This window comes from Tamandua tetradactyla, chromosome 3 (genome assembly GCF_023851605.1).
Source record: "Tamandua tetradactyla isolate mTamTet1 chromosome 3, mTamTet1.pri, whole genome shotgun sequence".
Taxonomy (NCBI): Eukaryota; Metazoa; Chordata; class Mammalia; order Pilosa; family Myrmecophagidae; genus Tamandua; species Tamandua tetradactyla.
The window spans coordinates 15595561-15611851 of record NC_135329.1 but is presented as its reverse complement, the minus strand read 5'-3'; the positions used below and the strand labels follow the sequence as shown (position 1 = coordinate 15611851).

Sequence of the window (16291 nt, the reverse complement as noted above, 5' to 3'; positions counted from 1 at the left end):
AAGGTGATGAGAAGTTCAAAGTAATGTGAATTGACAGAAGTGTTTCTCTGCACCACACAATATTATATTTAGTATATTAGAGTAAGGAAAAATAGCATGTAAATAATGCATAGGGGATTTCAGTCATTTAATGTACAAAACTAATTATAGAAGTCAGATGCTAAAGAAATGCTTAATCTTCTGCATCCTTGCTTTGAAAAAGATGTATAATTTAAGTTAAATTCTCCTTACTCATAGAAGAATTTATCACTGTAACTTCTGATTTTACTGGGACATGTACTGGGATGGAATAATCCTTACTTCCATTTAAATAAGACCCATGTCATAAGAATTTGTGACATGGGGGGGTTAAACCTTCCCTTATAGTAGGAGACTACCTCCACTGCTCCGTGAGCCCCACCAGAGGAGGCTGAGGTCCTGAGCACTCACTGTGATGAAGGCATGCAACACGGCATAGAATGGGGGAAGTAACAGGGCTTTTTTAGAAACATAACCTGAATTTTGTTATTGCCTCTCTCAGTCCTAGATGAGTTCATTAGAGGAAAATCAAGGATTTTGCTTTCTGTTATTTGGCCAAATAGAAGAGAATGGACTCTGTAGAGTGAATGCCTGAACTCTCTGTAGGAGAAATTGACCCAAGTTTCAGTCTTTCTCTCACCTATGTAGCTACAACATCAGTAACAATGCCCTTTGCCTTCTCCCTATCACTACTCCTTCCCCTTAAGTCAGTATAAATGTGACATTCTAGAGGAGAGGATGTGGGTGCAGGGTCTTGATGAAGGAAGCAAAGAACTACATCTCAAAGTGATTAAAGAGTTCTCAGGTAGAACCAACACTAGAGGAGAGAAACTCCTGAAGTAAATCCTTGTTAGAACTGTGGGGCCAGAGAGATCAGTGAGGCAGACAAGATGGAGAAAATCTTGACCGAGAGCCAATAATGATTCTTATCAATTTACTTGCTTATATTCTAGCAATAACTTTTTAGTTTTCTAAACACTTTAGCACCGATATTTCATTCAGTCCTCATAGTAACCTTGTGACTCAGGTAGGGCAAGTCTTACTATGCTTACTTTGCAGAAATTTAAGGTGACTTGCCTAAGGTCACAAAGCTGATAAATGTCAGAAATGGAACCCACTCCCCAGACTCATAACTCTTAGTTTAGTGCTTTTCTGTACCAAATCAACTCTTGGGATATGATTATCTTTCTAGTCTGTCCTTGAAAATTACACATGTGCACACACAAATATGCATTTGGCTTGTATGTATGTACGTATCTGTACTTTTCCATTATAAAATGATATCTGCTTATCAAAGAAACATTGACAGAAGAATAAAGAAAAAAAATGTGTCCTGCTACCTGAAAAATATTACCCTTGCCATTTGTGGTATTTTCTAAAAAATCAGAAGAAATCTTGCATGACCTGTGAGCAGGAATATTGACTTGACTTCATGGGTCAATATTTGAGGAACAATATTAAAATACTTTTTAGAAGTTTGGCTTTAAAAATCAAGCCATCCTGACCAGTCTCCTGGGACGGCCAAACCTGCTCAAAAAGATCAGAAGATGGCAGCCCCACACACTCCATTTCACACTGGAATGTAGCATTTGTCCATTCTTGGGGAAGGGGTCTGCCCCTGAGAATTTCTGCCTTGATTGGTAAATGGAGCTACTTATTCCTGGTTTTTGGATGTAAGTTCTGGTCAGGACCTTTTATTAGACAGCATCTTCCCCAGGTTGCAGAGTGGAAACAGCACAATAGAAGAGAAGACCTGGGTAGAGGATATGTGGTGGCAAGGGCTTGGAGATGGCTGCTTCGTATATGTCCATGGACTCCCCAGCATGTAAGGCTACATTTCCAGACCTGCTCTGTGTGTACTCACTTAAACTCCTGTCTTGAGGTCCCCAAAGCTTCAGTGCTGTGATTTTCCTAAATTTAAAGTACTTGCTAATCCCACCACCATATGACCATTGCAACATTTTTCTCTTCTCCTATTTCATTGCATAGCTGATTTCTAGCTGATCATGTAATCCTTCATAAGATCTTCCCAAGTCATCTTATTTCCTCCCTTCACCCTTCCAAAAATCCCTTTCTCTCTTAACTTCTGCTGTTCCAAGCAGAGTGAAATAAAGATGAATCATCAAAAAACTTTTAAGTTCTCCAATTTGTACCTAATTGCATGGCCCAAAGTAAGTAAGTTCACCCTTTTGAGCCTCAACTTTGTCACCTTTACAATGAAGAGTTTGACTCAGATATTTTTATATAAGATATTTTACCTAACTCTCTAGGATTCCATTATTAAATAAATTCAAGCAAAAGTATGAGTACCTGTGAGCCCTCATCTCCCAGGAGAAATTGTATTTCAAAGAGTGACTGTTTCTTATTAGCCCAGGTTGATTTATTCTATACATCCCCTCATTTTATATTTATGTATATTCAATAGATATTAGCTAATTATCTATCTTCTAACTACTGGGAATGCATAAGTGTGGTAAAAATATAGAGAGTTGCTGAAGCTTATCACCTAATGAGACTGAAGCTTATCATCTAATCAGAATTCAGACAAGTAAGCAGATAGTTGTGAAAGAATGTATTACCACAAAGAAAGTTCAAGGATACCTCAGAGGTGGCATTATGGGGTAAATTTCATCCAGAAGAATATTTAATTGTAGTCTGGAATAAAGCACATTTTACATATTCTGTGTTATATCACTTTTATTTATTTAATTAATGATTATATTTTAATATGTTCATTATAATCCTAAATCTGTTATTATTTTTAAGCACTCTTTCCATCTAACGTTCTTTTGCTGATTTGTAGAAGGAATCCACACATATAAAAAAAAAATTCAGGTTGCTTATTTTTTATACTGTGTTATTTACAAATCATTGCATTTTATTAATTCACGGGTCTGGAATAAAGAGCAGTGATAGGAATGTGTACTGATGTCTGCACCTTGACAAAATGAGCCTGTGCTTAGATTACATTAACCATCCTTCAAAATGAATTTCCTCGTCGTGTTTCTTACAGTCTTCAGAAAATCCATGACATCGGTACCTCCAGTTCCTTTATTTCCTGCTTCTGATGACTCTTCAGGTGATTGATTTTCCTTTTGCCGCTGCCATGCAGGAATCACAATGTACTTCGTCACGATCTGCAGATGGTAACTTCTCAAGGAGACCATGGCTTCCACACACTTATTATAAGCTGCCTTCAGGCCAGCATCACCTTTGGAAATGACAAACTTGCGGACTGATGGGCCTGACTCTATTGACTGAAGAAAGGCCTGGTGAGCTGGTGGCATATACGTCCTCATTTCGTGGAGGAACCCAAAAGCATATTCTAAAAGAACAAGAGAAATAGGAGCTAGTTGGAAGACTAACCCGTTCTCCCATCCAGAGGAGTAGGCCGGGGGCGGGGCGGGGGGTATTGAAAACCACGACAGGAGACAGTGAGGTTACAACCATCTGATTTGAAGGCAAAACATCTGTGAGTATGTTTTATAAGAACCATCGCGATGGTTCTTATAAAACATTATTAATTCTGCAAACAAGATTAGCTGAACTCATTGTTTCATAACAAAGATTTTGCTTTGTGGCTTTTTCTTACCTTCTCACCATATTTGATCCTTCTAAGAAGCCCATGTTATAGGCAGCCTATATATAATCTGCAGATGACTAGATCATTACAATGAGTCCAACCAGGTTTAAGAGATCGTGTTCAAATAAGTGATTGAGCTAAGAAAAAGAATTTCTCCCAAGGCAATGCTTTTCCTTTTTTACTATTAAACAGAAGTTTAGGGAAATAGAGAAAGGTAAAAGAAGCTCTTCCTGGCCTTTCTTCCCCTCCCCTTGCTATAGCCCCCAAAGGGAAAGTAATGAATGCAGCCCATCTTTACACTTTGGCACAGGTGCTGTCCTTGTCACTGAAGTCTCTACCTCTCCATCTACCCACACTCCTGTCTCACTCAAGTGCAGTTGGCTTCCTTTTTGAATCTGTTCTTACGTTTTCGGTGATATTGGCTCACACCACAGTCAATTATGCTTTTAACTACCTGTGGTGAACTCGGGTTTGAGTTCTGGCTGTGCTGCTTTCTAGCTATTTGACAGAGCCACTCACTAGCCCTCTTGAGGTTTCTGCTTCTTCATCTCTGAAACGGGTGATGGCAATAAAGTCCCTGTGTCACCGATTCTTCTAAAAGGATTGGATAAGTTCAGATGAGATAGCATCTTTTTAAGCATTAAAATACCTTTCTATTATCTAACAGATGACCATTATTTGTCATTTTCCACTCACCTCCACCGACACTCTGCTGGATGCCTAACAGGACATCAAAACACTGAAAGATGCTGCTTTGTGCTGCACTGCCCCCTGAAAATTTCTGTGGGGTGTCCCAGACCCCTTCATAGAGCAGACCCTCTGGCAATTGGGAGTTGCCCTTCCAGCTGGAATAGGAAGGAAAGAAAAATAGCTCTTTGGTTTGATTGTCAATTTTCGTATATAAAATCTTGCAGTAGAAAGTGACATGGGATGGACGTCTTATTCTTTGGCCATGCGTTCCATCTTCCCCCCAGTAATTTTCATGTATAAGAATAGTAAATAAAAATGACTGAGCAAATTTGGCAACAGTATTCTCAGAATGGAACCTTATATCTGCCACCAGCACAAATCATTCCACTCTCTTTAAAATGGCTAGTCTTCTGCCCCCCACCTCCAGTGCATCTGTGTCCAAGTAATATGCATTTTAGAATATAAATTGTGATCTGAACCTGATGGATGATAGGCACCATCAAAGCGTATATTCTTTCCATTAGGTTTTTTAGAAGAAAGCAAATTCACGCATACCACATACCCGGACAAGTAGATGCGAAGAACATTGAAAAATACTTTCGGGTCCACGTATTCTGTAAAAAGATGGAGTGTGTTTAGCTAAGCAGCATCAGATGCATAAGAGGAAACAAGATGTTGTAAACAACCAACACTGGATTTCTGCACAGGCTACAGGAAAGGTGTTAAGTTCCTCTGTATAATAAAGCCCATGTGGACAGGCCCTCATTCACCTGCCCACTCCCAGAGGTCCTCTCTCACCAGATGTCGCCACTGAACAGGGTCTGTCGTATGACAATACACAGAACTCATGCATGTGTAGGAGCCTGGACCCACCTCTACTTGTCATCAGGAAACCAAATAATTAAACTGTTAACATTTCTTTAGCACTACTGTTTGTTCTCAAAGACATGGCAGATAAAATGAGATACATAAAAAACAAAACAATACAATATAGAAATAATACCAGCAGCTCTATGGACACATCACTGTCTCCCTCTCCAAAGCTTGCTACGGGCTTCTATTTGGAATTCAGTTTCCTTATCAAGGACCAATCAGCAATTACTCAGAGCCCAGGAATAAATAGTCGCATACTTGTTAAGGCTGCCAGGTAGAGTAAATTTCCTTTTACAAATCCTTGTTTATGAACTTTTTTGGTTATTGCTGTCTTTTAGTTGTTAGTTTTGTGACTGCTTTTGAGCTCAGTGGCTTTTCTATGTGGTTTCTTAGTTGACTTGAAGAAAAATGCAGAAATAGCAGAAGCTCCTATCAAGCAGCAGCTACGTTTTCCAAAATAATAGCGCCTGCATGTTTGGCAAGTTTCTCCAAGGTTTTCAAAGGGAGGAAGCAAAGCTCTTAGAGTTCCATAGTCCTGGCTTGCTGTTTAATCCCTATATAATCATTTACATATCTCCCTGTATTGAGTCCCTTTATCTCATTAAATGGAGATAATACCTACCATATGGAAAGGTTAATGATTAAGTTAGAATATGTACTGGGAAATGCCCTTATTAAATGACAGCTTTTGTTCCCCTTTCCTCAATGTCTCAAAATACCTGACTGCCAGCCTAGACTGTTGTCCTGCCTATAATACTTACTGTGAATTTGGCCAAATGTTTCCCGGGCCTTCTTCAGGCAATGAGCTATTATTTTCAGTTCCTTTTGCAAAGTACCCTGGTCCTGATGTTGTATGGCATGGAATATAATAGGAATTTCCTTAAAAAAAAAAAAAAAAAAGCAAACCCTTAAGATTTCCTACCTCTTAACATTAGCCTAGAATAAAAGTTTTTCAAACCTTAATTCTTAAATTAAATTTGGAATTTTCCACTTTTTCCCTCTGACCATTTTGGCTAATTTCTTTATATTTGTGTAAGTTTGGATTTGTCTTTATTGCCTTACCATTTAGAGATAAGTTTCTACAGATCTTTCTTGATTTTTTTCTATTTACATATTTATATTTGTATAGTCAAAATATAGTAGTGTAGCTTCAATTCTAAATGCATTGAAAACTTTTTTTTTCTTATTGGGGTTTCAAATTCAGTTTTAAATATACAGCTCTGACATTTATATTTTAAGTTGCCACAAAAATAAATAAATATTTATTTCCATCAGATCATCCTTTACCCCCAATTAAATGATCAAATGCTGGATTTAGTCAGAAGTAAGTTAATTCATTCATGCTTAATATATTTCAGTCATTAAATGATTGCTCTGCTAAAGTAAATCGACATATCAAAATCAAGTGGATGGACATACTTTGATTGCAGCAGCAGCTGCTAGTTCCACCAACAGAGACACCAGAAAGAAACCTTTTCCACAGTCCCCACCAGGAAAGGAGAACAGGATGTCCATGTTCCTAGGAAAATTAGTGAAGAGAGATAGGAATTTAACATAATATCCTTACATATTTGTACAGTACCTTATAAATATTCAAGCAGCTTCATTTATCCTATTTTATTTTCAAAATATCTTTGCACAATAAGTATGGCAGGTTCTCTTTACTCCTTTACATAGATGGGAATGTAAAGATTCAGCTATGATAGATAAGTTGTCTGAGATCATAATGAACAGCAGGTGAAGTTGAGAACTGCAATTCTCTTCCTGTGACTCCAAGACTACTTCTAGTTATATTATCCCATTAACTATTTACACACACACACAAGCCATAGATAGATACTCAGTGTTTATAGAGAGATTTATGAGGTGTAGTTTAAAGAGATAGTCTTTTTCTCTAAATGAATATATTCATAGTTTTATCTGTGAGCCTGATTTCATTTCTCAGTGACTCATCTGCTCTACAAAGAAATCAAATGGTAATTTCAAATAACAGTGAGACCATATTTTTATGTTCAGTTGTTGTGTTGGCATTGGTGCAGACATGGCCATAGTGTGCATATTGTGAGTTTACGGTGGTTAAATTAATCTCTGAAGTTAGACCAGAGATTGGTCTAACTTACTTAGACCAGAGATTGCCAGCTTACTTGCTGTGTGACCTTGAACAAGATGTTCCACCTGCCTCTGCCTCAGTGTTTTCATCTGTAAAACGAGCTGATGATATCATCCCCGTTTTGAATCTTTCCATACCATCTCACTTAAGGTTCTCTTCAAACGCCTTATCATGGGTATCAGAACCCTACTTTTTGTTTTTCCTTTAAAATCTGTTTCTTCATCCTCTTCTCATGCTGCCCTTTTCATCATTCATTACCTATCAGATACACTGGCCATCTTCTGTGGTTATAATGATGAGATAAGATTTGTGTCACCTTGAGGCTTTCACCTGTGCTACTGTCTATTAGGAATACCACACTTATTCCTTCTAGCCTTCTAGCTAATTCCTATTCACTCTTCAAGATTTGCCATACATAACTTCACTTAGAGCCTCCTCCTTTCGCCGTTTTATTGTTTAGGCTCCAGGTATTTGTCTTCTTACTCCTTTCCTTAGTCATATAGCAATCTATATTATTTTCATATATTGTCTTTCCTCCCCATTAGTCACACTTGATGAAGGTAGCCTTCGACCAATGGATGATATGAGTCTCACGGTGGTTAAGTTCACCTCGGAAGTCAAACCTTAACTCATAGGTCAGAAACAGAATAAGAAATGGATAAAAAAAAAAAAAAAAAAGAACAGGTTGTGTATGGTTAATATTGACCCTGTTAAATGATTATGACCATAGAGATCATTAAGTCATAGATACACAGATATATGACCATTTTGTATCTAAGCATCTTAATTACACTTATATGTGTGCCTATAATATCAAACAAGCATACTAATGCCATTACATAGATATCGTCAAAGGCTGGGGTTATTTTCTTTGTAAATAATTATTTCAGTTACTTATGTGCCGAATTTAATTGACCATTAAAAAAAGTCCATTTGAGGGATGTTGATAAACCCACATTCATTCTAAATGACCAATAGTTCTTTGGATAAAATAAGAATCATGTACTTACTCGTAACTCATGGGTCTTAGGGAAGCAGCCACGAAGCGATGGGTCAATTGGAAGAAGAGAAAGAAAATCAACTTAAAAATCAAATGATTTCAAATTATTTTTATTAGATCTATCATAAGACAAATAAATGTGTGTTTTTTTTAAGTTGGCATTGCAAATATATAAGTGAGGACTTTATGAGTGAAATAAAAATTAAATACGCAAGGGGCACAGATAGGTTATATGGATATGATACATACTTGTTGTGGCTAACAAGAATATTTTTTAAATCAAATCATTTCAATCTGTGGTATTCTTATGTCCAGAATTATCTTGTTCCTCTATTGCAGAAGATCCTATCACTAAATGATTAAGAGAGGCTTAAATTCTCAGCAGGTCTTTTCATTTCTTCTCTTTGGGAGCCCTGAAATCACTATCTCTCCTGTTGAGGAAGGTTTCATTCTAAGACTAAACTAGTTGCTAAAACGTAAATTTGTAGAATCTCAAAAATATATTAATCAAAAGTGGTCAGACCAAAAGAGTACAAACCCTATGATGTCATTTATATGATGATCATTAATAAGCAAAACTAAATTTTTGGTGAGATAAATCAGAATGAATTTGTGTGTGGACACAGAGGGGAACTGACCAGAAAGAGGCACAAGGAATTTTCTGAGGTAATAGAAATATTCTATATCTTGTTTGGAGTAGTGGTTATACATGTATGTATAATAGTCAAAGCTCATCAAACTGAGTACTTAATATTTGTGCATTTCTCTCATATATTTTAATTATATACCTCTCTCATATACGCACAATACATTTGTAGTTATAGATGCAGCAGCCAAATAAACCAGACTCAACTTCAGAGAAGAAAGCTGTGCTGGCAAAAATTAATACCTAACTATTTCTTGATTTAAACAGTATATACTCTTTCAACTCCTATTATAATCCACTTTACATACCCACTGGGGTCCTTTTTCTTCCAGTTTGCCAAGACGCAGTCTGCATAAACCAGAATAGGAGGTAGTCCCAACTTCTCAGAGAGTTTGCAGTAAGGAATAGCAATATTTCTTGGTAGAACCTAATTAAAACACAATATTTATTATTAACCTTTGATGTGCCTTACCTAGTCTTCCACTTCCTGGGCGACAAAATATTAGCTCTTCTATATAATGGTACTTCAAAACCAAATATATGTAGTTTTTTCTCTTCTTCATTTCGGAACTAAATGTGGGTCATTGTTAAATTGTGTTGCACTGATATGGACATACATAATCTGGCTACACAGAGAGAAGGAGATAACTGGCAAGAAGAGCCTGTACCCTTGACTTCCAACCGGCCTTGCAAGTCAATTGTGTTCATTCATTCATCCACTACGCCCATGAAAATTTATTAAGTAAGGCTCTATGCAAAGTATCAAATTAGCTACTAGTGATATAAAGACAAAGCCAATTGCCTCAAAGAAGTTCAAATTCAATTGCAATTAAGACTTTTGATTATGATACACATTAGAAGTGTGAATAGATTGCTTCTGGAGCACAGTACAGAAATAAACTCTCACTTGAATGTTTTATAGAAAGCTTTACCTCAGAGTGACATTGGTGCTTGACCTTGAAGATTTACTTGTGTCAGAAAAGGGAATTCCCTTTCCTCTTGCTTTATGCTCCCATGTAAAAATGTATCAATTGGGGTAACACTCGACTTATCTCAGCTCCTTCACTCCTCCTTCCTCAGAAGAGGTATAGAAAAGTATCCAATTATTGAGTGTGGGAGTAAAACTTGAGATCTCATCTCAGATCCTTTCTCTTCCCAATTCTTTTCCTGAGCCTTCTACTCATAGAAATTTGCTCTGTGTTCAGTCATTCAGTAAAAGACTTCTGATGCCACAGGGCACTCTTGTATTTGTCTAGCACTGCTTTGAACTGGGTGAGTCAATCGGTCTGATACTGGGGTGCATTTTTAGGGGGATCCATTGATGTTTGAAGTCAACCCATGTTCTCCAACAGCTCTATATATCATAAAGCTAATATTTTATTCTTCATCTATGTGACTCCATCTATTATTTGATTGATAAGCAGATGGCCCCATGTAATAATTAGGGTAATCTTTATCATTGGTAGCCTGTGGCTGGAATATATATATATATATATCTAAGCAGGGAGAAGAGAGGTGCGTGGCCCTCTCTACAGTTTTGTGTATATATCAGGAGTTATGGCCCAAGTGCTTTCAGATTAGTTTAATATGTCTAGTGATAATGGTTTAATGAAGAGAATAAGATGTGAGAATCAAATCATTGACCATTATTTGAAGTTACATCTTAGAAAAGTACTTTCTGTGCTCGAACATATGCCTCTGGGAACTGAAATATTTGCAAATTATTTCCATGTGTTTCAAAGGCAAAAACATTTTACCCTCTTTGAATTAAAGGAAAGATCAGAGGAATAAAAGGAGAAGAAATTTAATTTTAATCCAGTCATTAACTTGATACGACTTAGGAGGAAGGGAATGGTCAAACACATCATTATTATTTTCTGCTAATGTTCTCTTCTTTCTGTTCTGCTCCTCCCTTTTTACATAAATTCTACAATCTTTCAAGAAGTAATTCAAGTCCCACTTCCTCCTGGAAGCATTTCAGGATCATACCAACTACTATTGAAAATTTATTCAAGTCCCACTTCCTCCTAGAAGCATTTCAGGGTCATTCCAACTACTATTGAAATTCTCTGGACTCACTCTTGTTTTCTATGCTCTCTCATTTGCTGCCTTCCATTATTGATGCTCTTTTAATATGCAATCACTACATAACTTAGGTAGACTTTTAAATTCTAGAAAGTTTAGTGAGACTGTGGGCTCAGCTGAATTTTAAGTTAGATTGTAAGACTAGAAATAGTTTGAACTTTTTCATGTCATCCCAGAATCTAGCTTATTGCCCTGGACAAGGGAAGTTTGAGGAGGAAGAAGTACAAGGTGTTCCAGTGATTATGTTGAGTGCTTCCTTCCTCTTCTCTACATATCAGGAGATGACTCATCAATAGGTGGACTCTGTGTATTAATCTATATTTAAACAGGGTGCAGAAAGAAAAATACCTAGATAAAATATCAATTACCTTTATCAACAGAGAAATAAACTTTCGCTAAAGGACGAGGTGCTTTCGGAATCTATGTTATCCCTTTGTAGTTTAAAGATTAGGCATTTCAGTATGTATTGCATTCATGGGATGAGGGTTGCCAAATAAAATAGAGAATGCCTATTGCATATTGCGTGGGCAAACATATACTAAAAAGTATTAGTTGTTTTTCTAAAATTCAAATTTAACTGGGCCTCCTATGTTGTTACTTTCTAAATGTGGCAACCCTACGTGGACCGAGAAGACACAGACTTTAGTTGCACTGCTGAGTAGAGAATACAGAGGTATGATTTATACATATTATTTGACCTTCTCCATTCACCCATCCTATATCAATTCCTAGGAAGAGGTGACTGGAGAAATATTTCGGTTGGACTTGAGTGAAATTGTGATCAAGGATTAATTTGCAGCGGCTATGTATTCATAGATGCTACCTGTATGCCAAATTATGACTTTGACTAACATACAATTACATACTAAGATGGTATTTTTTAAATCTTAGGTTGTATAATGCTGATGAGAGTACAATGAGATCAGTACATTCTTCTACATTGACAGGTGTAAGATAGCACTTTGGCACTGAATAAGAAAAGTCATAAAATATTCAGACCTCCCTAAAAATCAGACATAGAGAGAAATATTTCATATTCAAAGATATTTACTAGAGTGTTATTTACAACAGAAAATATTAAAAACAAGTATCATCGATAGAGAATCAAGTAAGTAAACTATGGTTCAGGAACACAATGAAAAAATATAGAGCCACTTCACTTAAGAAGGTTGCCGAGTGACTAAAAACTGATCACAATAAGTGGAAGAGGCAGGGTGTATATGAATATGTGCAGGACAGAGCAACTATGCCATAAAACAGTGAAAGACTGAAAATACAATAGTCATAACAGTTGACATCTTATGTCAGCTCATGGCTGTTGTGTTTCCTTTGTTTTTTCTGTGATCTGAACTTTGCCAAAATGCAGTTAGAATACTTTTGGATGCTTTTATGTTAAATATAAATCAGGACGTCTGTGCTACAGCCTAAGAAGCATTAGAAAATCCCCAGACCTTACGGACATCTCGGTCACCCTGGTTCCACACGTAGGCCATGGTGATGTACCCCAGGACCAGATGTGCAAGGCGCTGCGATCTGTGTCCGCAGAGGTCCTCAATGCTGAGCTCTGGCAACTGCGGACAGATGGACAGATTGACTTCAATAAATGGGAGGGAGTTTTGGGTTTCAAAACCATGTTACGAATGCTGTTGAGAAGCCATTCAAGAGGAAGGCGAGGGTAACGCTTCAGTCAACCTTTTCAACTTCTGTGCGTAACCGGCCCATCTTGATCAGGTCAGGCAGATTTCGAGCAATAACCATCCAGCCAGCGTACTTAGTAGGCAACTCCTCCTTGAAAAAAAAAGAAAGAAAGAAAGAAAAAGGGCTTTTTATATATTAGCCGAAGTTATTGTAAAGTAAGATTGGCTTCCCACGGATAGCCTGCCTGCCTCTCAATGCATTCAATGCAGTGCAGCCCCAACATATGTCCATCCCGCTAGCCAGGCCAACCCCCGTGTCGCCAGCCCTTACACAAGAAATACGCTCCCGGGTGTATTCACACACTCTCATCGGTCTCTTTTGCAAATTTCACCTCAGAAATCCCACTGAAATCGTCGTGATTGCACCATTTTCTAGCCATCACATCATGCTTTTTCATATGCTATTTATCTGCATTTTATTCTTCTCGGCTACATTTTAGGCTCTTTGAATGGAAGAAAAATGAGGTTATTGAATGCTGGTCATGGACTAGGCAATTTGCTCAATGAGTTCATATATGTATATATATATATATATATAGTTCTTATTTAATTCTAAAAAGACATTTTCATGTCACAAATAGGGAAATTCCTAATGTCACAAACAGGGAAACTCAGGCTCAGTTTATGTAACTTTGGGGCATATATAGTTTGTTGGAATTCAAACATACGTGTTGCCAACTATCACAAGCCATGGTGTTTGTACTCCCCTTCCACCGGAGGGGAAGGGTTGCACTGTGCTCTGTAGTTCCCACGAGACACAGCTCAGGACATACAGGGGAAGCTGTAGCTATACCTGCTGATTGTCTCCTTTTGGTTCCATTATCGGCTTATCTTTTACCCAGTAAATGCAAGTGAAATCTAAATAAAAGTGTCTGTCAAGATCCGATCGTATATATGATTAACTCTCAAGGGGAAACAAACAAAAAAGACCTAGCAAACTCTCTGAAGTGAGATACAGCTCCCCAAACAACTCCCTCCACACCCTGTCCCACTGCTTTCCTTCAAGCTGCTCCCTGGTATGCCCCTGGGTTCTCAATACTGGTTGTGGGGCCTGAGTACAGACGGAGAGATTAACTCAAATCCACACGGGTAAGTCTTAAGCTTTGAAACAGAGTTGATACTACAAGTAAACTATGAAACAAGAAGAAAACTTTCATGTAAAATCAAACCTTTTGGACTTTGGCATGTAATTAGCCAGCGTTAACCATGTCAGCAGATCGATGGCAATGAAATTCAGGCATCACCCTCAAGAGAAGAGCCACCTTTCGTGTTTGCTCTGAATTTTTCTCCTTATCCCCCCAAATCTTGTGTTCAGCTAATTAAATTTTGCATGCCTTCTCTTTCTCATCAAGAAAAAGAGGATGAATAATACACACACCTTTTAAGATGTTTGGGAGGATGGAATGAGTTAATATTTGTAAATTGCCTATAAAAATACTCTATTTAGGTGTTTAATATTTGAAATGTTGATAAGCTAGTTTACATAGCATTCTTTCAAAGACAAATTAAGGAAATATAATTCTTAAGACACACATATTTATCCCACTTAGCTTGTACTTATGTGTAGCTGATATTCACACACATACACACATGTAACAAATGTAATTTGAATCTTATGCTCAATAATCAAGTGATATTAAGACAACACAGCAGTAGTTTAATGCACCATTTCAGAAACCTAATTAAATTAGGAACATATGCTTTGTACAATTTAAAGAATATCAGCTGATACAGGGGTTTCCTTTTGACTAATGAGTCATTTAAATCTTTGGCTTTTTCAAAAAGCCCTCTGAAAATGCATTTTGATTAAATCAATGATTTTGATAGTACAATTCTTTTGCAAAGTTAAAATACTCCCTGTAATTTCCTTATCTCTACACTCTTCATCTCTGCATCAGTTCAACTGAAAGTGCATCTCTGAAAATTTCTAGGCAGAAAAAAAATTTTTTTTTTTTTTTTTTAAACTTCACTCAGCACTTTATTGCTTTGTAGATGAAAGTCTCATTTTACCTCAATTCACAACCTAATTAGTATTAACAGCAAATAAAGATGAATAACCCATAGTTTCATATTAAATTAGGCAATGAACCACTGGTATTAGCTAAGATACAGATGCCAGTAACTGATTAAATAAGCAGTTCACTAAAAAGTTAAGCAATTCCACAGTAAGGTAATTTCTGTCCTAGAATTAACTTGATTCCATCATAATTGGTGTTTTCTCTGGAATAGCTTTTCATTTTCTAAACATGAATTTTACTTTTACAAAATCTCAGATTAAGCATAGGTAAATATACGTCTACTTTGACCTCTCACTAATCCTTTCCAAATTATACAATTTTGACATTTTAGTTAGTTATATAACAGTTGCTTGCATTCATTAAATAAGAATCAATGGAGAAATGGGTTGGTTTAAAGGGAATCCAGTTTCAACAAGCTATTCTTATATATAGATTTATAGAATATATTAGAAAAAAAAATTTTTAAGGTGAGATCTAAGTTACTCAAAACCCTACCACTAATTTGGCACTGTTTCATCCACTTGTTTCCTAAAAGTTACTGAACCACATTTATTCAGGAGAAGTTAATTTGTCCAGACAGCAATGAGAAGAAAATACTTTTGCTCATGTTTTGGTGGTCTCACTTACCAGTGGATTGAGCAGAGCAAAACCCAAATCTTCATCTATGTGGAATTCTTCATGGATTTTCCAAGAAGTTTCCATAGGAGATACCTTGAATTGGGCCATAGCTGGAGTCCACTTCTCTGGTCCTTCTCAGACTCAGAGAGTTTCCACAGCATCTATTCCTATATAGTGGTTGCTATGGCCAATGACTACAACATATCATGTAGACAGTGAGAAATTACTTCCACTTTTGGAATGGTTTCATTTTCTACTTTCCCTATTTGTAATTTGGCAAACAACAAAACCACAAAAGCATCTCTACTGTTCATATGAAGATCTGAAAGTTTATATTCCATTATCAAATCTTTCTCACTAGGAAGACCATTTGCTTTCATCAAATCTTTCTCACTAGGAAGACCATTTGCTTTCTGCCGTATGGGAAGCCAGAAAGGGCCTGACTGGAAAAGCAAAGGTGAAGAACAGACCAAAAATACCCATGAAAACTTCTGACTAGAGAGCATTTTTTGAAAGCAACTTTTTGAACTTGGAATTAAACTGATGACTTTGACCATGGCAAAATTCTCAAATTACCCAGTTGTTATCGTTGTCAATGTCTTTTGTTTAAGTTTCCACGTTTCTTTGAAAATATCAGTGTCTTATTTCAGCAGGCCTGAGATGCCGCCTCTTAGACACAGTTTCAGTTTCATAGGCTACTCAAAATAGGTACGGGAAATGGTTGAGCCTGAACAATGGGAATTTATTAGCTCACAGTTAGGGCCACGGAAATGCCCAAATCAAGGTGATGCTTTCTTTCCGAAGACCAGCTGCCAGTGATTCATGGTAACTCTGCCACATGGCAAGGCACATGGCGGAGTCCGCGGCTCTCGCCCTTTTCTTTAGGGTTTCATTGTTTCCAGCTTCTTGCTTCAGTGCCTTTCTTTCTCACTCTCTGTATTCATACTGTTTAT

General features: G+C 37.1%; 1 protein-coding gene across 4 annotated transcripts; it reads right to left on the bottom strand.

Annotated features, from left to right (window-relative positions):
- Positions 1-2697: 2697 nt before the first annotated feature.
- On the bottom strand, positions 2698-15536 carry IDO1 (indoleamine 2,3-dioxygenase 1). Of its 4 annotated transcripts, none has more exons than XM_077152562.1 (11): positions 15348-15461; positions 12974-13145; positions 12698-12793; positions 12457-12576; positions 9229-9347; positions 8285-8299; positions 6584-6683; positions 5926-6043; positions 4854-4905; positions 4298-4446; positions 2698-3343 (listed from the first exon to the last, which is right to left on the bottom strand). In XM_077152562.1, exons 2-11 carry the CDS (start codon positions 13010-13012, stop codon positions 2988-2990), a joined length of 1164 nt encoding a protein of 387 aa, XP_077008677.1. In that variant the 5' UTR covers positions 13013-13145; positions 15348-15461; the 3' UTR covers positions 2698-2987. The 4 variants fall into 4 exon arrangements, with proteins under 4 accessions (XP_077008677.1, XP_077008676.1, XP_077008675.1 ...); XM_077152561.1 differs by having other exon boundaries at positions 13035-13145; XM_077152560.1 differs by lacking the exon at positions 12974-13145 and having other exon boundaries at positions 15348-15536.
- Positions 15537-16291: the final 755 nt, after the last annotated feature.

Excerpts from the sequence above, each read along its gene's own strand:
- IDO1 (XM_077152560.1), bottom strand. The coding sequence starts at position 15,446 with ATGGCCCAATTCAAGGTATCTCCTATGGAAACTTCTTGGAAAATCCAT. Across the intron at positions 12,794-15,347 it reads TTGCTCTGCTCAATCCACTG|GAGGAGTTGCCTACTAAGTA; the intron begins GTAAGTGAGACC and ends TTTTTTTTCAAG. Across the intron at positions 4,906-5,925 it reads AACATTTGGCCAAATTCACA|AATACGTGGACCCGAAAGTA; the intron begins GTAAGTATTATA and ends ATCTTTTTACAG.